At 41.0% G+C, this 24,478-nt stretch overlaps 1 protein-coding gene across 9 annotated transcripts in view; it reads right to left on the reverse strand.

Moving 5' to 3' along the window:
* PDGFRA (platelet derived growth factor receptor alpha) overlaps positions 1-24,478 on the reverse strand; it is a 64,319-nt gene that overhangs the window by 31,392 nt on the left and 8,449 nt on the right. For 8 of the 9 annotated variants that reach the window (XM_005555276.4, XM_045393282.2, XM_074040014.1 and 5 more), the window contains 5 exons: positions 8,804-8,864; positions 6,214-6,531; positions 3,650-3,910; positions 2,503-2,633; positions 86-257 (listed from right to left, as the gene is read on the reverse strand). In XM_005555276.4, coding sequence (XP_005555333.3) covers positions 86-257; positions 2,503-2,633; positions 3,650-3,910; positions 6,214-6,531; positions 8,804-8,852 — 931 coding nt within the window. In that variant the 5' untranslated portion in view covers positions 8,853-8,864. Of the gene's footprint in view, positions 1-85; positions 258-2,502; positions 2,634-3,649; positions 3,911-6,213; positions 6,532-8,803; positions 8,865-19,104; positions 19,217-24,478 lie in introns of those variants that run through there. The other variant, XM_065545203.2, reaches the window with a different exon arrangement.

The raw sequence follows: 24,478 nt of genomic DNA on the forward strand, positions 1-24,478 counted from the left end.
AGGGAAGAGTTTCCATTAAATAAAGATTACCACATATGGATCCCGAGCAGCATGGACGACTGACATTTTAGAAAGCGGAATGTACCATGGACAGAAATAGTGACTCTCTTCATTTCTTTGACCTCCCTGGTAGCCTGGCGGGCAGCACATTCGTAATCTCCACTGTCTTTCACCGTGGCCTCGGGGACCGTCAAAGTATACACCAATTTGATGGATGGGACTTTGATTTCTTCCAGCATTGTGATGCCTTTGCCTTTCTACAGCAAAAGGGGAAGAAAACCGACTTTTAAAAAGCTCGCTCCTAGGAGTGAACTCTAAGGTAGACTATGGACTCTGGGTGATATGATGTGTCAATGGAGGTTTATCAGTTGTAGCAAATGGATGGCAGGGATGTTGACAAGCGGGGAGGCTATGCATGTGTGGGAGCAGGAAACACGTGGGAAATCTCTGTACCTCTCACTCAATTTTGCTGTAAACCTAAAACTGCTCTAAAAGATAAAACCTAAAGAAAAAAAGCTAGCTGCTTAGAAAATCATGAGATTTTTTATTTTGTTTTTAATTTTTCTAGAGACAGAATCTCGCTCTGCTGCCCAGGCTGGAGTGCAGTGGCACAATCATGGCTCACTGAAGCCTCAACCTCCTGAGCTCAAGCGATCCTCCTACCTTGGTCTCCAGAGTAGCTGAGGCTACAGGCTCATGCCACCACGCCTGGCTAATTTTTAAAACATTTTTGTAAAGACAGAGTCTCGATACATTGCCCAGGCTGATCTCAAACTCCTGGCCTCAAGTGACCCTCCTGCCTCGGCCTCCCAAAGTATTGGGATTACAGGCATGAGCTACCACACCCAGCCAATTTTTTAAAAGGATAGTTAATGACACATATAAGGTGTTTGTGCTATACTGCTGAAGGATAAAGAATGTAACAAACTACTGTTTAAAGAATAACACCTATTAATTATTCAATGTTTATCTATGGATAAGAAATATTTAAAAACTTTATCTCAGTCAATCTCAGAGGCTCACATGTGTAATCCCAACACTTTGAAAGGCCAAGGTAGGAGGATCACTTAAGTCCAGGAATTCGAGACCAGCCTGGGCAATGTAGTGAGACCTTCATCTCTACAAAAAAAAAAAAGAAGAAGAAGAAGAAAAAAAAAAACCGAAAGAAAGACAAATAAAAAATAAAAGTTTTATCTCCCTAAAATATAAACAGCGATGCTCTGGGAAGTAGCCTTTCCTTTGTCTCTCTGTATTTTACAAAGTATCTGCATTAAACCTGCATTACTTTTACAATCAGAAAAAAACATATTGTATGAAACAATACTTTGATTATATATTTGTAAGCCAAATAGCATGTACTTTGGTTTGGGAAAAAAATACTGTATCCTATAAATAAAAAGCAGTGTTTATGTGTTAGGGATTAATGGCAATCAAGTGTGAACAGAAGAACCAAATCACTCCATATTTCAGGGAAGATGTACATTTGTTGGACTGTAAATGTCCCTTTACCATGTGAAGTTTATGAGGCAATAGTGAAAATGCCCACCTTCCAATCAGATGCTCCAGGACGAATGAAAAGCAGTGGCAAATGCATGGGAGAGAGAAATGTATATAAGGAGGGAGATCAATGGATAGAAGGACAGAAAGCTGTCAAATGCCTAAAAGAACAGGGAGCAGAAATTTACAAGTCAGGAGAAGAGGGAAGAAATATATATATCTGGTTTTTGTTCTCCATAAGAATGTTAGTCATTCCTGCATTTGGGCATTCATAGCCTCTTACACATGCCTCTCTTACTTAGTGACAATGCATTCGAATGACTGAGACTCTGTGTAAATCTCCAGTGACCAAGAGGCAGCATGGTGGCTCCCTTTCCCCACTTCCATCTCCCCTCCTCCCTTCATCCGGCAATATTGGACCAGCTTCTGGTACGGTGCTTGAGATTGAGTAAAACATCATTAAACCTTTGTTGAATGATTACATAGTGACTGTTCACTGAACGTGAGCCATGCAAAGGTCAGGCACATAGGAGGTGGAACAGGAAGACACACTGTCCTCAGTGTCAACAAGGCAGAACAGGAAGGAGTGCAGGCAATAAACACTATCAAATGAATCAACCGTCAGAAGCACAGAAGCCAAGACAATGACAATTAATGACTCTCCGCAATAGTAAAATCCAGCGGTTTTTTTGCTCTTCTAATTTTTTGGTTGATATTTTGTAGCCAGAGAACCTTCCTATTTCTGTCTGACTTCTGAGAAAGAAGGCTTAGTGCACACTCTTTATGTATTCTGAAGGCCCTGGTCCAGCAACTGTCGTTTCAAACTCGCCCATTGATCAAGGAGCCCTAAAGGCTTTTTAATCAAATGTGTTCATCATAGAGGTGGGAAGCTAAGGTCTAGAGAAACTCAGTGATGTGCCCATCAGTGACAGACCCAGCACAAATGCAGGTCTTCTGAGCCCTGCTGCTCTGCTCCAAGCCATTGCACATTTTGAGGGTACCTACCACTTCTCCAGGGTAAGTCCACTGAAGGTCAACCACCTCATTGTTAAAAACAGCACAGGTGACCACAATCGTTTCCCCTGACTTATACACGGTTTTAAGAGCTTCCATTTCTAGATCCAGCTCTGATGTTGCTATAAAAAAGAACAAATACAAGGGCCTAAAAATCCATAGGATAGTAAGGATCTTATAAAGTTTGGGTGGTGGTGTTGTTTTTTGTTTTTTTAAGAAAACCCTGAAAAATAATTTGTGAACCAATTATGAATAAAAGCCCTGATCAAGATAAAATTTAGAAAATCTCACAAGGCTTGATTTTGAGATGGTGTACAACAATTAGGTGTATAGTTATAATACAGAATTATAAAATAATAACAATAAAAATAAATTCCAATCACTGCATTCCTCAGCAGTGCGTTAGTTATGGTTATACTCGTCTACCATCACCTTGACTGACATACTTATTCATTTAATCAACCAACCTTTGATGATCCACACTGCTCTAGACACTTTGTTTCTATCCAATTTTTTCTTCTCTTCTTCTCTTCCACTCTGCTCCTCAGTTATTCTCAGTACTTTCCCAGAACCCAGCACAGTGCCTGGCACAAAATTAGCTGTGCTCTGATTTTCAAACAGTGTACTCTTGCTGCTACCCATTCCTCCACATAGAATAGTGGTCAGGAAATATCTGTTGACCTCAGCATGTATTATACTTCCCCAAGCGTACTAACTGTGGACATCAAAGGGTTGAAGTCTACAACTACTTTCTTCAGAATTGAAATCATTTTCCTTAAGTTACTAAATTAATCTAGGAATCTAACCCCCGAGGTGTATGCTTGTTTTAGGGCCTCCGTAGTCAGGAATGTGAATGAAAGTAAGAGGCTTATATAAGAAAAGAATTCCTTACAGTATTTTGAAGTCAACTGATGAAACATGAAATCTTGCATGAGTAATCAAGCTTTAGCCTTTAGTAATTTTAAGCTTATTATTATAGCCATAGAGGTCACCTTGACACTGTATTAGCTGGGGTCCTAAATCCCCAAATCAGAATTTAGGATCACCAGTGGTGATGATTTTAAAAAAAAATCATACATGCACCTGATGATTATGCCTGTTACTCTTATTTAAAGAAGGAAGGAGATGATATGAGTACCTTTTAAAGCATAAACGTTAAATGGGATGGTCTGGAACTTCTTTCCTTTGACGGTGGCCTCACAGATATAGGGCCCTACAGTGAAGGTCCCATTAAAGCCCTGTCTGCTGTTGTAGGAGGCAGGTACCACCCCCTCACTGTTGTGTAAAGTTACAGGAGTCTCAGGATCAGTTGTGCGACAAGGTATGATGGCAGAATCATCGTCCTCCACGATGACTAAATAATCCGTCATTCCTAGAGGTACAAAGGCTACATCTGGGTCTGTGGTTTAAAAAAGAATGAAGACTCCATTAGACATTAATTTCACCTTTACACATAAATCCAGAAACACTATCCCACTGGCAGTATTGATATTAGGTATGAAGTTCACCTTTACACATATATCCAGAAGAATTGCCCCACTGGCATTAGTTATCATGACAGCTACAAAGTGATTTTTAAGTGTGAATAATGTCAAATTGCTTGTCTCCTGATGGATAATACTGATGATAAATATTAATAATGGATAAGAGTTGTGGCTCATGCCTTTAATCCCAGCACTTTGGGAAGCCAAGGTGGGAGGGTTGCTTGTGTTCAGGAGTTTGAGACCAGGCTGGGCAACATAGAGAGACCCTGTCTCTACAAATAAATAAATAAATACTAACCAGGAATCTAAATCAAAATTTAAACAACTAAAAACAAAAATGAACAATAAAATATTTAATAGAGTCCAACTCTGTTCAAAACAGGAAAAAATATTTCTAGTTTTATTATGAAATACTTTCAAAAAACTCTTATCACCTGTAGTCAGTACGATTGAAAAGTAGCACAGAAATGTGTTTGTTAAAAAGTAATCCTTTGAGAAATACATAAAATTTAAAGAAGGAGAAGGAGAAGGAGCCTGAGAATTTCCTTTCCAAAAGAAAAACAGCTACTTAAGCTACGGTGGTAAGAAGTTCTAAGAGTCTCAAACATCAGCTGCAGAAAAGGCCCCTAAATCTCCATTATTGTGAAATCAAAAGATCTCTGTCAGACAGCGATGCAGGGGCTACTTGGATGGCGTCTGTGCTGGAAAAAGATAGGGAACAAGAAGAATTTTTGGACAATCTTACACGGATTAAAACCAGGGACTTGTGTGCCTTTAACATATTCACGATCCTACCATTCTCTTCACAGCAGGGGAAAATCCCTCCACACCTAGAGGATTTTCCTGAAGGAATCTAAGTGTGAATGAAGTTGGGGTGACATTCTAAATGTCTTACCTTTTCAAAACAAAGTTGTTTATTTTTTCCTTAATTGTTAAGAAGGAAGGCTCATATGAATAAGAGTATCATGAAAGAAGTAAAGAGGGTCTAGGTCCCTGGGGACACCCATAGTTACAGAGGGTAGGAAGAGGAGCCCATTAAAAACTGAAAAAGAAAAGGCAGAAAGGTAGGAAGACACACTTCTGTGAGAACCCCCTTCCTCGACCTATGCCAAAACGGCAAGGATGGCAAGAATCCTAAGCGGTTTCTGTTTTGTTCTAAAACCAAGGATTCTAGCCACAGTCCTTTTTAATTTACCCAACTGCATACTGAAATTGCCACCACTTGTGTTCAATCCTTTGTCCTTTTAATTAAAATGTAGGAGTAGGCCGGGCCCAGTGGCTCACGCCCGTAACCCCAGAACTTTGGAAGGCTGAGGTGGGTGGGGCTCACTTGAGCCCAGGAGTTCGAGACCAGCCTGGGCCACACAGTGAAACCCTATCTCTACAAAAAAAATACAAAAATTTCGGCATAGTGGCTCACGCCTGTAATCCCAGCATTTTGGGAGGCCGAAGCAGATAGATTACTTAAGGTCAGGAGTTCAAGACCAGCCTGGTCAATATGGTGAAACCCCTGTCTCAAATGAAAATACACACACACAAAAATTTTTTAAATATAAAAATTAGCCAGGCGTGGTGGTGCATGCCTGTAATCCCAGCTACTTGGGAGGCTGAAGTGGGAGGATCGCTTGAACCAGGGGAGTTGAGGTTGCAGTAAGCCATGATCATGCCACTGCATTCCAGCCTGGGCAACAGAGTGAGACCCTGTTTCAAAATATATATATATATATATATATAACTTTTTAAAAGGAAAAAGAAAATACCTTCCAACTCTCAGAATAAATGTATATTGATAGTGAATCTGAAAAATCGAGTGTTTATTTGGAAGATATTATAATGAACTATCAGCAACTCCAAGACCGGGCTTACCTATTAATTTTTGTATACTCAACACGTAGCCCAGTGCTGGACACACTGTGAGTATGTGTGCAACTTGAATGAACTGAATAGAGATGAGTATATTTCAGATTGTTTATACAGTACCAATACAGGACATGTCATAACAAAGATGACTTTCCAAACTTAATACAGCTCTGAAATGCTAACAATGAATATTTCTTGATAATATTACAAATGATTTTTATTTCTGTGTGTTCGCTTACATCTTTCAAACTTCCTGCAATAAATATTAATTATTTATATATATGTTTAAAACCTTAGTACATTTAACAGGAAAGACAGGAAGAGAAGAAGCTCGGTCCTGGGGACCCATCCCACTCACCTGGCACATAGATGTAAATGTGCCTGCCTTCAAGCTCATTCTCTTCTGTCTGAGTGTGGTTGTAATAGCAAGTGTACAGCCCTGTGTGGGCCGCCGAGGCACTGCTCACTTCCAAGACTGTCACAAAAAGGCCACTGTTGTTTTCTTCATTTCTGATTTCCACATCAGAGTTCTCTTCTTCAGACATGGGGTACTGCCAGCTCACTTCACTCTCCCCAAAGCATCTCAGAGAAAAGGATGAATTCAGCTGCACAACCTTTTCATTTTCATTTGGAAGGATAGAGGGTAACGAAAGCTGGCAGAGGATTAGGCTCAGCCCTGCAAAAGGAAACACGCTCTGAATAGGATGCAACCAGAAAGGACGGTCTCATCCCGAGAACTGAGAGAAGCAACAGTAGCAGCTTAGATGAACAATGACCATTTCTACACAAAAATCCGTTAGCCTGGATGCCCATGAAAGGTCCCCCATTATAACAGCTACTGCATCTGCTGAGAGCAGCAAATGTTCCAGATAGCTCTACCAAGCCCCACTAGATTCACTCCTCCAAACACTCAAATGGACAGAGGATGTCTGATTCCAATTCCATATTTCAGACTCTTATGTGTAACCATAAAATATCCCAAGATGGCACAGGCTCAGGCACATATGGGTTCTTTATGGTTCACAGTCACTGCGGAGGTTTCCCTTAGTTAAAATGAGATGAGGCTGGGGCGCAGCAGCTCATGTCTGTAATCCCTGCACTTTGGGAGGTGGAAGTGGGAGGATCGCTTGAGTTCAGGAGTTTGAGACCAGCCTGGGCAACATAGTGAGACCTGGTCTCCACAAAAAATAAAAAATAAAAAAATTAGCCAGGTGTGCTGGTGAACACCTGTAGTCCCAGCTACTCCAGAGGCTGAGGTAAGAGGATCACTGGAGCCCAGGAGATTGAGGCTGCAATGAGCCTCTGCACTCCAGCCTGGGCAATAGAGCGAGAGACCTTGTCTCAAAAAAACAAAACAAAACAAAACAAAATACATGGAATGAGAACAGAGGCAAGGATATGGACTGAACAAAACACAAAGCACATCTGTGCTCAAGAATTCCACATTTTCCATTTCTTATAGCCCTTGGGCATGCTGTCTCTCCCTCATGACTTCCAGGGCCAAAGCAGGATGATGTGGATTTATTTATTTGTTTATATATTTATTTGTTTTTATGAGATGGAGTCTTGCTCTGTCACCCAGGCTGGAGTGCAGTGGTGCCAGATGATATGGATTTTAATTCACAATTAGTAAGTAAAACCCGAGTGAAAACTCTCAGTTCATCTTTGAACCTCAAATTTCAGTCTCGCTTATTTAGACTGAAACTGAACTTACTCCTTTTGAAATAGAGTAAATGTGATATAGCAAAGGAATTGAAGGTTTGCGGTCATTCTGGATAACGTCCTGCAGTTTTCTACTTCTTTTCACTCTTTTGGACTGTGTATGCAGAGTACAGATAATAAACCCATGGAGCACAGAACTTAGAAAACAAGAAACCCAAGACAGATAGAAGAGATATTTTGACTTAATTATTAATTAATGATTTGTAATCTCCCTTGGAGCCTGATGTGAGACTCCCACCCAACTTCAATATATGACCACCATAATTCCTGAAACTTGTTAAGGTAGGATTTGTAAGCACATCTGGATCACCTGTTACTCTGTAGATGGGGTATACTTAGTGGAGCTTACATCTGTTAAATCTCTGGTCTTGCTCAATTCTACCATATCCAAATGAGTAAGACAAAGACACTAACGGGCTGAGCTAACTCCTCAGAATAGAAGAGCACTGGTTCCATGGCAAACATCTGCAGTGCATAAATATCTGGAGGAAAACTAAGAAAGTCCAGTACATCAACAAATTACCCCAATGGCATCCTTTTGGTGGGAAAGTTTTTAAGATTTTCCAAGAACCAAACATTTATCTATCAATTTGATTCCTAGAGAAGATAAAGGTGACTCTGAGATTTGGAAGCAATGTAAGCATCTTTCATCAGGAGAGTTATGATTTAAGACAGGTATGATTTCTTGGGCAAGAATTTTCTATTATTTATTTTCTTTAAACATTTTTTTAAATGAGGTCTTGCTATGGTGCCCAGGCTGGAGTGTGGTAGCTAGTCACAGGCATAATCACAGTGCACTGCAACCTGGAACTCCTTGCCTTAAGGGATCCTCCCACCTCGGCTGCTCAAGGAGCTGGGACAACAGATGTGCTACCTCCCACAGTTGACCATTCCTGAATTTATCTAATCTAGCTCTAATAGAAGACTTGTCCTAGGAAAAGGAAGAGTAAGTAAATTTAGACATTATTACTAACAACATTTCAATGCCAACATTATATATATTACTAAAACTGCCACTAGAGAGCATTCCTTTTGAAATGGAGTAAGTGCAATACAGCAAAGGGAACTGAAGGTTTGTGGTCATTCTGGATAACGTCCTGTAGTTTTCTATTTCATTTCATTCTTTTGGACTGTGCATGTGGAGTACTGGTAATAAACCCATGGAGCACAAAGCTTAGAAAACAAGACACCCAAACAAGGAACTCAGAGAGGACTGGGCTCCGTACCTGTGAGAAGACAGCCTAAGACCAGGAACGCCGGATGGGAAGTCCCCATAGCTCTGGGAAACTGGAAAAGTCAAAAGTCAACAGAAACAGCATTAGCAAATAGAAATAATCCTGGAGCCTAGTTCTCTTTGTGTTTTGCACAATAGAAAATATTAACAGCATCATTTTAGTCAAACATGTCCCAGGTTAAAATTCAAGGTTCAAACAGTAAGACACCTGAAAGATGAAAGAATCAATGGAGCCCCAAGATCATGGCGGGAGCTGCCTAAAGCCAAAACCTTCTGTGATTGCATGCAGCTTTCAAGGGTCCTTTAAACCTTTATATCAAGAATTAGAACAACAAAGAAATAAATACATATATATATATATTTTCTCAGTTTCCAAACTAGAGCTGATTTTCACGTTTCGATTAATAAAGAGGTAACACCCTCTACAACTTTTAGAAAAGTTACTTGGGTTGGAGTAAATACCTTAATATTTAAGTGCCATTTTGACCTAGAATTTCCGAAACTTTCAACAATGGAGGTCATTTACAAGAGGCCTTTGTGATACTGAGGCACATACCAGGCTCAGACCTGAGCACCCAGCCCGGGTTCTCGCAGGAACCCTCGGAGAACCTGCTGGATCCCAAGCCAGGCTAAACAGGGCATGGAAAACCAGGTACAGGCATGAAAGGAGGAGGAATACAGAAAGTGAAGAAGGGAGAGAAAGTGGGAGAGATAAGTGTGACTAAATTCCTGTGCAGGGGGTAGGAGGGATGCAGTAGACTCTAGGATAAAATTAACAGGAGGCTGATCATTCATTTTCATGTTAAGGTAAAAGCACCTGTGCAAACCAAGTTCAAGAACTTTCTAATTTTCTACAGCCAAATCTGGGAATGAAGAAGTAGAGAAAGGATGGAAATTGACCGTCCGTAAGACACAAATAAGGCAAAAAGTGGGAAAGAAGAAAGGAGGGAAGGGAAAAGAAAATTAAAAGAGAGAAAGAAATTAAAAGGGGGCCCCCGCTGCCCTACGGTAAAACCACTGTGAGGGACTATTCTGGCACACCGTGAAAAGACCTCTCTTCTTTATTTCTTCCCCATTCACTTTATTTTATCTCCCCCGTCATTTCTCCTTTGAAGTCACTGGTAGTGGTCACTGGTGAAGTCAGTGAGAAGGAACTGTGAATGAACTTGTAGGGGCTGGGGCCAGTAAGTTCTTGACTGAAGAAGCCACAGTAAGGGTCCTGGGCAGAGCCCCTAGTTTTAACATAGCCCCCCGAAAATCACCACGTTAGTCTTGGCCTGGGATGTACTGGATCCCTAAGTTGCTCCTAAAGTCACAGGGTGAATCCCAAAATTGAAGATCCCCGTGGGAGGCCACATGGGTTCTTGGCTTTACCCAGGAAGGAATTCAAGCAAATTTATTACGAAAGTAAAGGAATCAAAAAGGGTGGCTACTCCATAGGCAGAGCAGCCACACGAGCTGCTTAACTGAGTATACTTATGGTTATTTCTTGATTTTATGCTAAACAAAGGGTGCATTATTCATGAGTTTTCCCAGAAACAGGGAGGAAATTCCCAGAACTGAAGGTTCCTTCCTTTTTCCACCATATATGGTAACTTCCTGTCATTGATATGACATTTGCAAACTGTCATGGTGCTGATGGTATCTTTTAACATGCTAATGCATTATAATTAGCATATAATGGGTAGTGAGGATGACCAGAGGTCACCTTCATCGCCATCTTGGTTTTGGTGGGTTTGGGCTTCCTTCTTCATTGCATCCTGGGTTTTGGGGGTTTTTTAATTTATTTATGAAACAGGGTCTTGCACTGTTGTCCAGGCTGGAGTGTACTGGCACAATCATAGCTCATTTGTATCCTTGAACTCTTGGGCTCAAGCAATCCTCCCACCTGAGTTGACCCCTACGCCCAGCCCAAGAGCTGGGACTACAGGCCTGCACCACCACACTCAGCTCATTTTTAAAAAATTATTTGTAGAGATGAGGTCTCACTATGTTGTCCAGGCTGGTCTTGAACTCCTAGGCTTAAGCAATCCTCCTGCCTTGGCCTCCCAAAGTACTGGGATTACAGGCATAAGCCACCACACCTGGCCCACATCCTGGGGTCTTTATGACTTGTATCTTGTGAAACCACCACACCCAGCTCATTTTTAAAAAATTACTTGTAAGGAAAAGCGCTTGAACCAGGGAGGCAGAGGCTGCAGTGAGCGGAGATTGTGCCATTGCACTCCAGTCTGGGCGACAGACTGAGACTCCATCTCACAAAAAAAAAAATTATTTGTAGAGGCTGGGCATGGTGGCTCATGCCTGTAATCCCAGCACTTTGGGAGGCCAAGGCAGGCAGATCACCTGAGGTGAGTTCAAGACCAGCCTGGCCAACATGGTGAAACCCCATCTCTACTAAAAATACAAAAAAATTAGCCGGGTGTGGTGGTGTGCGCCTGTAATTCCAGCTACTCAGGAGGCTGAGACAGGAGAATTGCTTGAACCCACGAAGTGGAGGTTGCAGTGAGCCAACATGCACTCCAGCCTGGGTGACAGAGCAAGACTCCATTTCAAAAAATAAAAATTATTTGTAGAGATAAGGTCTCACTATGTTGCCCAGGCTGCTCTTGAACTCCTAGGATTAAGCAATCCTCCTGCTTTGGCCTCCCAAAGTACTGGCATTATAGGCATAAGGCACCACACCCAGCCTGCATCCTGGTCTTTATGACCTGTATCTTGTGAAACCATTCCTACCCACCTCCTATCTCATCTTGTGACTACGAATGCCTAACCTCCTGGGAATGCAGCCCAGAAGGCCTCATCCTCTTCTCACCTAGCCCATATTCAAGATGATGTCACTCTGGTTTGACCTCCTCTGATGCTAACTCATGCAATGGAGTGGGCCTAATGGGACTCAGTTTGTTCCATCACTGACTTTGGAAGCTAAAATACGTATACGTAATTACTGAATAAACTGTTTATTGTTGTTGTTGTTGTTTTGGTTTTTTTTTTTTAAGACGGAGTATCACTCTGTCGCCCAGGTTGGAGTGCAGTGACAGGATCTCGACTCACTGCAAGCTCTGCCTCCCAGGTTCACGCCATCCTCCTGCCTCAACCTCCTGTTTTTTTTTTGTTTTTAATGTTTTTTAAAAAAAAAGGAGGGCCAGGAGTGGTGGCTCATGCCTATAATCCCAGCACTTAGGAGGCCGAGGCGGGCAGATCACGAGGTCAAGAGCTCGAGACCATCCTGGCTAACACGGTGAAACCCTGTCTCTACTAAAAATACAAAAAATTAGCTGGGCGTGGTGGCGGGAGGCTGAGGCAGGAGAATGGCATGAACCCGGGAGGCATAGCTTGCAGTGAGCCGAGATGGCGCCACTGCACTCCAGTCTGGGCCACACAGCGAGACTCCGTCTCAAAAAAAAAAAAAGTAAAGGGGAGAAATTCAATGTTTTCATGTATTCCTGTATTTAGCCTGAGGTGGGTTTGGTTTGGTTAGACAGGATCCAGTACATAATAGCCTAATTTGGTGGTGCCTGATTGTGTATTTTGCTCTAAGGTGGCCTACATTGCAGGAATCAGAATCCCGCTTTATTGAATGCCACCAGGAAAATACAAGAGGAAGAAAACAGTGAAAGGTAGCAAGCTTCTAATGGGAAGGGGGGTGGAGTAGATAGAACAAAAAGAAACCATTATTTAATAAGCCAAAGTTTGCATGTGCATGCTGTGTTTGTGAAGAATAACCCCGTGGTTACTTAGAGTTGATTTTAAGAAGTGGCAGTTGAGGCTCAGAGAGGTTTTGCAAATGACCCAAGGTCACACAGCTGGTGTCAGAGCCAAAATTCTAATACAAGACCTGTCTGATGCAAAAGCTGCATCCTCTCCACTTCACCATATGGTCTCTCTCAAGGGAAGGTCGGTGTTTTAGCCATGTCCCGCCCCCGTGCGTGTCCCTCCCCCACAACTTCCTAGGGCAAATTAGACATCCCTCCCTCCCATTTTCCTTCTCTGCACCTCATAGCAGGAGAAGCACAATTATAGTACTGTGAACCCAAATGCAATTCACACAATGCTGGCTGGCTGATCACTTCTGAGGAGCCTGGCTTGTGCCTGGGATGCAGGGCTTTCACACTGCTGCGGTGGCAGCCCCAGAGCCAGGCTGGCCAGCCTGATTTACCACAATTAGCAGTAACGCTTGTGTGCTTGTACATGAAAATATCAGCCTCCCACTGACAATCCACTCAGCAAACTTCAAAGGAGACCTCCAGAGCCAGCTTGATGTCGTGGGTTTTATCACATTTAGATCCCGTATTTCTTTGGCAAGTCTTGCCAATGATGCATCTTTAAAGCATTCTCAAGCTTAAAAGAAGGGATCACTGCTTTTCCTGCAAAACTTCTGAGGAGTGTTTTTCCCCAGCCAGACCCCACCAGATTTCCTTGTGTGCATCCAGACACGGTGGACCCACTGCCAGGGAAGATTATTTACTGACATATAAAGTGGGCAATGAAAACAGGCCCTCTGAGCAAGCCATCGGGAGGCAAATACTTAGAATCAACATGTGTTTGCTGCTTAAGATCCCAAACTCCCTTCTCTGATAACGGTGGTTCCCTGGGTAGAAATCTAGACCTGTTTGTGAAGTTTCATGTCATTACTTATCTATAACTCAGACAGTTGACTCACGAATAATGGCAGTGCTTGCCCCACAAGGAGGTAATGAAGAAAAATGGGAAAGATGGGGACTTTCCTCACCTATCAGACCTGTGTGAGGCTCTCTGGGAGTGAGTCTTGCTGTTCCTGCCACTTTTTCTACTCTAAATGCTCATTCTTAATTAGTAACTGCTATTCCGGAGCTCACCTAAAAGTCAGGTGCACAAATATAAGTAATTGAAGCTACAAATTCTGCGAAACATGGCACTATAACAATCAGTGAGAATAGGCCAGGTGCAATGGCTCACTCCTGTAATTCCAGCACTTTGGGAGGCCAAGGTAGGTGAATCACTTGAGATCAGGAGTTCAAGACCAGCCTGGCCAACATGGTGAAACCCCGTCTCTACTAAAAATACAAACATTAGCCAGGCGTGGTGGCACACTCCTGTAGTCCCAGCTACTGGAAAGGCTGCGGCATGAGAATCACTTGAACCCAGGAGGCAGAGGTTGCAGTGAGCCAAGATCACACCACTGCACTCCAGCCTGGGCGACAGAGCAAGACTCCATCGAAAAAAGAGAGAGAGGAAAAAAAAAAGAATCAGAGATAACAACCCCTTTACAGGAAAGAACAATGGATTTCATCTAAATCTTTTCTTCAATCATAATTACTTCTCCCACGCCAACTACGTGTTGAACTTCGGCCCCCATCTTCAATAATCACAGCTCAAAAAGCATTTGCCATAACTTAGAGAAGCAAACTGAGAAAGAGATCCCTGCCCTGTTGACTCTCAGGCAGGTGACTTGTGCTTTTCCCCCATGCTCTTGGCCTTCTTATGCTTTCTCTCAGAAGAAAGGATGGAAATCACATTGGACTAGCCACTGATCCCAAATCTGACACTCTGTCCAACTCTCTGAACCTCAGTCTCTTCTTCTAGGAAGCACAACTAGTAAGGCCTGACTGGTTGCTTGCGCTGTGGCATTACTGTAAGGACTAAAGTACGGAGTTTAATGTAAAGTGCTTTGGTTTTCACTACTTCTTCTGCAGACTCCCAAGATATTTTAGATCAGCTCCTTCAACTTCTCCTTAACTAAGAAAGTGACGGATGCCCCAGAAGCCATATGACCTACCCTGCACTTCCTACCTCCTGGAGACATGGATCTGAACTGTGATTCAGCCCACATCAGCAGTCCACTCCCATGACCCTGTTACCTCCAGCCTGGTGTGGCTATAAAGACCATTCAAAGATAAGCCAATATAAACAGTCACAGAAACAGAGAAACAAATGCTTTGGCAGCTACTATCCTTTCTCTTTAACAGGGTGCCATCTCCTGCCCTTAAAACAGAAGTAAAGAGCCATTGGGCATGACTCTATAACCAAAGGCAATGTGCAAAGGTAGTATAAACAGACAGCAGGCGATGCAAGGCTCCATTTCCAGAAGGACTAAGAGCAAGACATTCTTCTCCTAAAGCCAGAGAGCTTGCTTCTCAATCACCAATTGCACAGTGCATCCCATTGCAGAACCACTGAATATTTAATTTCACCCCACCCTCACATGATTAAAGATCACAGGAGACTCTCTTACAGTCCCAAAAGTCACTGGTGACTTCAAGATTCAGATTTCCAAGACTCAGTTAATTTCAGCTCTCCTAAGTTAATTCTAACTGTGAAAATTACACATCTTCTTTTTTCTCTGCAGCAAATGTTCTACTCAGTCTCCTAACTGCAGCCCAGGCAACCCAAGTGCAGGTTTACACTGATGGAAACTTCTCCCTGTTTTCCAGCAGAGGGTGTGTTTACCAAGATCTCTGCACCCTACCAGAGCCTGTTGTCAGTATAGTGAGGGCAAATCATAACTCTGAGTTCTGACAAAAGTGAAATCTGGAAGATTAATAAGTGTTCAATTTAAGAAAATGTTAAGTAAGTTTATCCTGCATTCCCACACAAAGAGGACAACAGCAATATATTCCACAACAGTAAAGCAAAATCAGCACAATTATCCCAAGTAAACTAAATAAGAAGGCTTTCCATGAACTGGGTAATTGTTAAAAGCAAGCTGATATGTGGTCACTAGCCAATTCCAATACATGCCTAGAATTAGAATACTGATCCAGATCTTTACATTAGCCATCCCTCTTATTTCTTCTGAGCAACAGCCATACATCACTGGTTGATTCTCAGGAATAAGCAGGGTCTGTCTAAATTGCAGAAGAAACTCAAAAACAACAGATGAGACTAGAATCTAATAACTGGTGTATCACAGTTTTTGAAACAACTTCTCTCTCTAGCTTCCATTTTTACCAAAGGCAAATCACAGTGGGACCAATTTGTTTGCCATAAAGTTTTAATCTTATTATATTTGGCCTGATTATTTATATAAAGTGCAGCAAAAATAATTATTTGCCACATAGGCTCTTTTTAAAATTGGTTTTGATGGAACTTTAATTTATAAAGAATCTCAAATTAGGCTTCTTAAAGCCTTGAGTCAGCCACAGATTTATCTGTGCCTGAAAATGTCTGTATAAGTTGGGTGCATTCCTTTCTTCTTGATGTCCCAAGATAACTTGGGGCTCCTGGGCCTGTCAGAAAGTGACATTTTCACTTACCACAGGTCAGGAACCCCATACAGAGACTGCATAGACAAGGAATGAGGTCAGTTTTCCCAAGTAGCTTTCATTGGCTCTGTAAGTCAACTTTGATCCTTTAAAGCAGTCTGTTTGTATCTGAAAGCACACCATTCTAGTCAAAGCCTTCAAAAAATAAGCAGTTTCTTTAATTGTGTCCTGTTACAAAAGAAAAGATTCTTACTGCACTTATGTAAATAACTGTATTGATATTAGTTAAGAATACTCCCAAATAGTTTTCAAATTCTGGAGAAATCAGGTAAAAAGAAAGACATGCTCCAAATTTTGTCTACAGTAATATACTTTATTCAATTGTTAAAAGCAGTTAATACTTTCCAAAGGAAAAGTGTTCTTGACTCTGAAAACCAAAACAGAAAGGATCAGCAATGTTTTAAGCAAAAAGTCATAAAAAGATTGTTTTGATCTTTTATTAATTTAGTCCATGCTATTAACTCTTGTTTTGCCTGATATTGGGCCACATTCCTTATGAATATGTTAAGTTTCTATGAGAATCCTGGAAGTTTTTTGTGTTTTCTTTTCTATTTCAATGGCACAATTTTCTTTTTCTTTTTCTTTTTTTTTTTTTCCCGCTGAGATGGAGTTTCCCTCTTGTTGCCCAGGCTGGAATGCAATAGTGCGATCTCAGCTCACTGCAACCTCTGCCTCCCAGGTTCAAGCGATTCTCCTGCCTCAGCCTCCCAAGTAACTGGGATTGCAGGTGCATGACACCATGCCTGGCTGACTTTTGTATTTTCAGTAGAGATGGCAGTTCACCATGCTGGCCAGGCTGGTCTCGAACTCCTGACCTCAAGTGATCTACCTGCCTTGGCCTCCCAAAGTTCTGGGATTACAGGTGTGAGCCACCATGCCCAGCCAATGGCACAATTTTCAAAGTTATCAGAGGCTTGCATTTTAGAGTACCCATCAGAGTCCTATAGCTGATTATAAACCACCTTTTGAAAAGGATTAAAAACAAGACAACAATTGTCTGTGGGTGACAAAAGTCTTAGGACAGCCAATTAAATATGCAATTGACAAAGAAATTTGGTTACCTCTGTAGCACACAATAATGTAACATAAGAACTATAATTATAACTGATAATGTACACTAAGTCATATCAGAATTATAGGAGTTTTGCATAATTTTGGAACACATACCAATAACACATTTATATAAGTATAGCCCAAAGAAAGCCAAATAGTATTTTATATTTGACAGTGCTTCTTGTATGATTTTAATACACCAAATAAGCCAAATATGTCACTTTTGGATTTTAGGGGACCTGATATCTAAAAAGACTAATCAGATCAGAAAAAGACTTACCTTAGAATTTCATTTTGGAACGTTCATCAAATATAAAAGGTTTAAACAGTTGATATTACAAAATAGAATCCCAGGTTACCATAAAGCATTTATTTAACCAAAATGATAACTCAAAGAGTTCAAAAAGGTAAAAACGTTTACTCATTGATATAGGGCAGACTTGGGTTTCCAAATGATCTGTCACATTTTTTCACCCTTAGTTTTCCTATAGTTTATTTAAAAATCAAACAAAAATCTTTCATTATCTTGTAATATTACATGAAAATCTTATTCAAGAGAGAAAGCCAAATTTCACCTTAGTGTACTGTTAATATTAAACCCAATTCTTAATAAAACTTTATAGACAAATCTTCCCAATCTTAATCAGTTTGACCATAAGGTAAGATTCTCATAAACCTTTTATAACCCTTTACAATTTTCTGTTACAGAGCAGATCAGTGCTGTAGAAAACTCTGCCGTGCTTTTTAATCCTAATGTTTAACTTACAAAAATAATAATAATAATATCCCTTTAACTTTAGCCAATGTTTACACACAGAATTTCTTTTACAATGTTAATCTTTCATATACCTTTCACAACTTGCTCATACTTCAGCTTTTTCCTATTCAACTTAAAACAATCCTTTAATCCACTAAAGTAAGCAAAACAAAAACAAAAACAAAACAAAAACAAAACTGTACTCCCATGCCTTCCTATAATCTTTTACCAAAAACACATTTTACTTTCCTTACATATCTTGTATATAAAACTGTTTCTCCGGTAATCTCAGGTACATATGTTACAGTGCTAACTCTTAGTAACTTTTAGTTTTGATTAAAAACCTGACATGGTTAACTCCACATGTCCCCAGGCCTTACCTAGCATCTAATGTTCCAAAGCAGGTAAACTGAACAATTACCAAAACTCCGAGAAGCAGTTTATGTTGTTTAGTAGAAAACAGTATCAAACCTGCCTAATTTAGACCACATGTCGAAATTTTGAAGACATTTTTTATTTTATCAATGATCTTTAACACTATCTTTATTTCCCAAAGATTACTAAAGTCACTTGAACTCAAAGGCTTTAAAGTTGCCATTTTTCTGACAATATATTTGATTTAAGCACTTATTTTTCTTTAAACCAATGAATTAGAGCTCTTTTATATAAATATCACACACAGAACACATTTAAATACACAGAACACATATAAATATCCAGTAGTTGTAGGATTTTTTTTTCATTTGTCAGTTTTTAAGTTTTTCCTTCAAGCATGCAGCTTCTAGGTCCAAATAAGGAGGCACAGCTGGAAGGCCAAACAGATCTCCAAAAATCAAGAATCCCATATTTATACCAAATACTGGATCCCCCAAAATGGAACACTATGCGACCAGACAGTGCAATGCTTTCACCAAGCATTTCACTGCAAGGATGTTCCCCAAAGGCTGGTGGCCAACCTAAAGCAAATCAGCCCATCCTCCATTCACAGGTGGATGCCCAAGAGCATGCTTTTATTCATTTAAATGTGAAAAGAAGTAAGTATTGGCCTGTAGTAATAACCACTCATGTAAGTAACTGCCATCCCTAAAAGTATACATCCTACCTAGGTAATACACACCAATGCTAAAGGTTCTCTCACAATGCAAAGTAATTTCTGATGCCCCCAAAAGTCACAAAGGTCAGGTAATGTGAGGTAAAACAGAGCAGAGCCTTGGATTCTGAGGGGTCTTGTCTGCTTACAGTTCTGGGGGTTCCATGAAGAAAACAGAGGTTTCTCCCAAAATGAGGTCTGTGACACCTTCTGTTTCCTCCCAAGGAGTCCCAGGCTGTCAGAAATTATCTTAGGTCCTCTAATATGGGCATTAAAGGGGGCAAAAAGACAGAATGGAGAAATAATTCAGACCACTGAGAAGAAAAACAAATAACAAACATACAAAAAAAAACTTTCTCTTAAAAAAATAAGATCCAAGAAGAAAAAAATCATAAAGCTCTTTTAAATATATATATACACACACATATATGTGTGTATATATATATGAATATGGAATATCCATTTTTAATTAAGCTGACTTTTAATTATAGAGGTCCTTTTAAAAAATCCTTTTAAATCCCTTAATACCACACTCTAGCCAGGACAAATAGCCAACATCTCTGGCTTTTCAGCCTTTTTTTAAAGGTATTTTCCCCAGTGAAACCAACAGGCCTTAACCAAGGTTATAACTTAACCATGGACACAAGAGGTGTCTCCAAAAAGATGACAAGCAATTTTTACAAGACCCAGCATTACCCCTAAGGTAGCTCACAGAAAAAAAAAATTCAAATGAAAAAATCAGAAGCTGTCAGTGCAGACAAAAAGAATAAATGACAAAAGTCCCAGAAGTAGCAAACTGGAAACCTCTCATTCCCTAAGCCAGGAACTGAACCCAGGCCACCACCATGAAAGAACAAAGGCTTAGCTATTGAGCCACAGCCTGAAACAAGCACTGTATTGCTTTTCGTAAAAGGAGTCTAGGGAAGTCAGTTTTGAGCTTACAAAGGATATACTTTTTGAAGGGAAAAGGAACAGATATAAATCTGAGAGGCCTTCAAAGGAAACAGATTCTAGAATTAAAAGTCAGTATTTCTTGCAATCTTACTGAAAGCCAACCAATACTTTAAGACAAACTTGTTTTAACATAGGGCACCAAAATTTAGATAGACTATTATAAATAAATTTCCTGGCTGGGCATATGAGTTGGCTCACGCCTGTAATCCCAGCACTTTGGGAGGCCGAGGTGGGTGGATCACTTGAGGTCAGGAGTTCAAGACCAGCCTGACCAACATGATGAAACCCCATCTCTACTGAAAATACACAATTAGCCAAGCATGGTGGTGCATGCCTGTAATCCTGGCTACTCAGGAGGCTGAGACAGGAGAATCACTTGAATCCAGAAGACGGAGGTTGCAGTGAACCAAGATCATGCCATTGCATCCAGCATGGGCAACAAGAGCAAAACTTCTTCTCAAAATTAATTAATTAATTAATTAATTAATTTCCTTTCAGTTATGGCTAATTATGTCTAAATTTTAATTAATTCTCTTTTATAAACTTTACCATGACTTACACAGGTCATCTACAACATGCTTGGACTTTCTGATTTGTCCTATATTTCCTTCTTCTCTAAACAATCAGTCATTCTACCTTAGGACAAGAATTTATCATATAAGATCCTTTCTCATAAAATTTATTTATAACCTTCCTGACCAAAATACATCTTCATATTCATAACTCTCCTCACATCTCTCTCCACTACTTATTGTTTTTTATTTCTTTCTACTTGTTTTTATTTTCTTTCTAAACTCGTATTTTAAACCCCACATATAAATGACATCTGAATTGGCCAAAAAGAATTTATTTTCACTAAGAGCATATCTTCTTTGGCACGTTTATACAGAGTTATATATGAATTTTTAGTAACTCTAAATTTTAGCAAACTTAAGTTACATGAGCTTGAGAAATGCTTGGACTTATTTACTTTTTTTATGAGCACTCTTTAATTTATAAGCCAATTTGGTACCCTGTAGACACAATATATAACAAAATAAATGTACATACACATAAACACATCTAGACATTTATATACACACATAAACATAGATCCAATAGCTTTTATCTTTCAGCTCTAGCCATAATGTAGAAACGCAAATGCACTATTTTATAAAAGATAGCTGGACCCAAATTATTTCCCTGACAAAACTGGGACTTATCCAAATAGCTAAACTTTGTTTGCTAATTTGAATTTGCTCCAATTGCCTAAAAGGCACCCTAGTGATGAGTCCTTTGGGACTCACCACTGTCCCTTTGTCTAACAAGGATCTCTACTAGACACAGAAGTTTTTCTAAGTGTAGGGAGAGTCCAATTATTTTCCCCTGCAAATTCCCACCTCCTGGAGCAAAAAATTAAATGAAGTGACAATAAGAAAATGCTTTTACAGAAAATGATAATTTTAGAGTAGAAAACAAGAAAAGGCAAGACTAAGATTTCCCTTGGGTGGGACTCTAACCCACAATGCTAGAGGGGTCCACTGCCAAACACCCTGGAGCATCCAAATGCCACAAAACCTGGAGAATCAGCTAACAAGGGTCCCCACACCAAATGCCAAAAACCCCAGAGCATCTGGGGGATGGCCAGTAGTGAACCCCAAAAGCATGAGACCTAACATAACTGGAGCTACAGAACGATGACTCTGGTGTCCCAGGGTCAACACAACAGGAGAACTCTCACAAACAAGTGTCCTGCCTTAAACAATTGCCAAATAGCCAAGGCAAAGACAACAAACATGAAATAAGCATATCAGCCCGAAGAGCAGAGAAGTCAAACAGCCAGTCATTAGAAACTAAAGACAGGCCAGGTGTAGTGGCTCATGCCTATAATCCCAGTACTTTGAGAAGCTGAGGCAGGCAGATCGTTTGAGCCCAGGAGTTCAAGACCAGTCTGGGCAGCATGGCAAAACCCTGTCTCTACAAACAAAACCCACAAAATTTAGCCAGGTGTGGTGGTGCATGCCTTATAGTCCCAGCTACTCAGGAGCTGAGGTGGAAGGATCACTTGAGCCTGTGAGGTCCAGGCTGCAGTGAGCCATGATTATGCCACTGCACTCCAGCCTAGGCAATAGAGCAAGATGCTATCTCTAAAAATTAATTAATTAATTAATTAATTAAAATTTTTAAAAAGAAACTAAAAAGAAAAGGTCTCAGAGAAGGGATGACAAGGTGGGTTGCAAAAGATGTGACCAGCCAGGCATGCTCCCATCTGGGGCAACCAGACAACAGGAGGCCGCTATCAGGCTGCTAAGCCAGAGGCCTCACAGCCACTTTCTCATCTGTCCAAAATAAAGAACATTAGAAAAGACAAAGGAGCCAATTTGAAGGGAAACAAATGTTAGCAAGCTGAATCTGGGCAAGGAGAGACTCACCCACTAGTGAAGCCCACACAATGCCAATCAGTCTTAATTTAAAGTCAATGGGAGGTCACCATTGTCCTGTCATTGGTCACCAGAAAAGATGTCATAGGGTGAACCTCAAAATTGGGGTTCGAGCTGGGAGGTCACAAAGGTTCTTGGCTTCATGCAGGAAGGAATTCAAGAGCAAGCCAAAGAGTAAAATAACAGCAAATATATTAAGAAAGTAAAGGAATAAAAAAGTGGCTACTCCATGGGCACAGCAACTGCATGGCTGCTTGAGTGAGTATACCTATAGTTATTTCTTGATTGTATGCTCAACAAGCAGTAGAAGACTCACGAGTTTTCCCTGAAAGGGGCAGGTAATTCCCAGGACTGAGGGTTCCTCCCCTTTTTAGACCGTACAGAGTATCTTTGGTCATTGCTATGGCATTTGTAAACGGCCATGGCACCGGTGGGAGTGTCTTTTAACATGGCAATGCATTATAATTAGTGTATAATAAGCAGTAGGGATGACCAGAGGTCACTTTCATCACCATCTTCATTTTGGCGGGTTTTGGCCAGCTTCTTCACTGCATCCTGGTTTTGCTGGCTTATTTATTTATTTTTGAGACAGGGTATCATTCTATCACCCAGGCTGGAGTGCAGTGGCCTGATCTCAGCTCTCTGCAGCCTCCATCCTCCCACCTCAGTCTGCACCCCCAACCACCCCTCAGACCAGTAGCTGGGACTATAGGCCTGCACCATCATGCCCAGCTCATGTTTTTAAAATTATTGTTTGTAGAGACAAGATCTCACTACGTTGTCCAGGCTCGTCTTGAAATCCTGGGCTTAAGCAATCTTCCTGCCTTGGCCTCCCAAAGTACTGGGATTACTGGAATGAGCCATCAGACCTGGCCTGCAACCTGTTTTATTACTGGGGTCTTTATGACCTGTATCTATCAACTCCTGTTCCAACTCCTATCTCTCCTGTGACTACAAATGCCTAACCTCCTGGGAATGCAGCCCAGCAGGTCTCATCCTCTTCTTACCTAGGCCCTATTCAAGATGAAGACACTCTGGTAAGAACTCCTCTGATGCTAACTCATACAATGGAGTGAGCCTAATGGGACTCAATGTGTTCCATCATTGACTTTGGAAGCTAAAATATATGTGCATGTGATTCCTGAGTAAACTAGTTTAAAAAAAGAGAGAGTAAGAGAGAAATTCAATGTATTCCTGTATTGCTGTGTTTATCTCTAGTTGAGTTTAGTTTGGTTGGAGAGGATCCAGAAGATAATAGCCTAAACAAAGTTTTTGGTGGTGCCTAATCATGCATTTCTCCTGTAAGGTGGCCTGCTTTGCAGAAATCAGATTTCTGCTTTATTGAATGCCACCAGGAAAACAAGAGAGGAAGAAAACACAGAGTAAAAGGTGGAAGGCTCCTAACAGGAAGGGGAGTGGGGTACGTAGAAAACAAAATAAGAGAATGAGAAACCATTATTTACTAAGCCAAAGTTTGCATGTACATGCTGTGTTTGTGAAGAATAACCCTTAGAGATTACTTAGAGTTGATTTTAAGAAGTGGCAGTTGAGGCTCAGAGAGGCTTTGCAAATGACCCAAAGTCACACAGCCAGTGACAGAGCCAGGATTCAAACACAAGGTCTGTGTGATACAAAGGCTATGCCCTCTCCACTTCACCATATGGTCTCTCTCAAGGGAAGGTCAGTGTTTTAGCCATATCCCACCCCTGTGTGCCGCCTGCCTGACTATTTCCTAGGGCAAATTACACTTCCTCCTTCCATTTTCCTCCTTTGCTCACCATAGCAGGAGAAACACAATTACAGTGCTGTGAACCCAAATGCAATTCACACAATGCTGACTGGCTGATGGCCTCTGAGGATGCTGACATGTGTCTGGGATGCAGGGCTTCCATACTGCTGCGGTGGCAGGCACAGTGGGCCCCAGAGCCAGGCTGACCAGCCTGATTTACCACAATTAGCAGTAACGCACGCTTGTGTGTTTGTACATGTAAATACCAGCCTCCCACTGACAATCCACTCAGCAAACTTCAAAGAAGGCCTCCAGAGCCAGCTTGATGTCTTTGGTTTTATCACATTTAGATCCCATATTTCTTTGGCAAGACTTGCCAAAGATGCATCTTTAAAGCATTCTTGAGCTTAAAAGAAGGGC

The sequence above is a fragment of the Macaca fascicularis genome, chromosome 5 (assembly GCF_037993035.2).
Source record: "Macaca fascicularis isolate 582-1 chromosome 5, T2T-MFA8v1.1".
In the NCBI taxonomy this organism is placed as follows: Eukaryota; Metazoa; Chordata; class Mammalia; order Primates; family Cercopithecidae; genus Macaca; species Macaca fascicularis.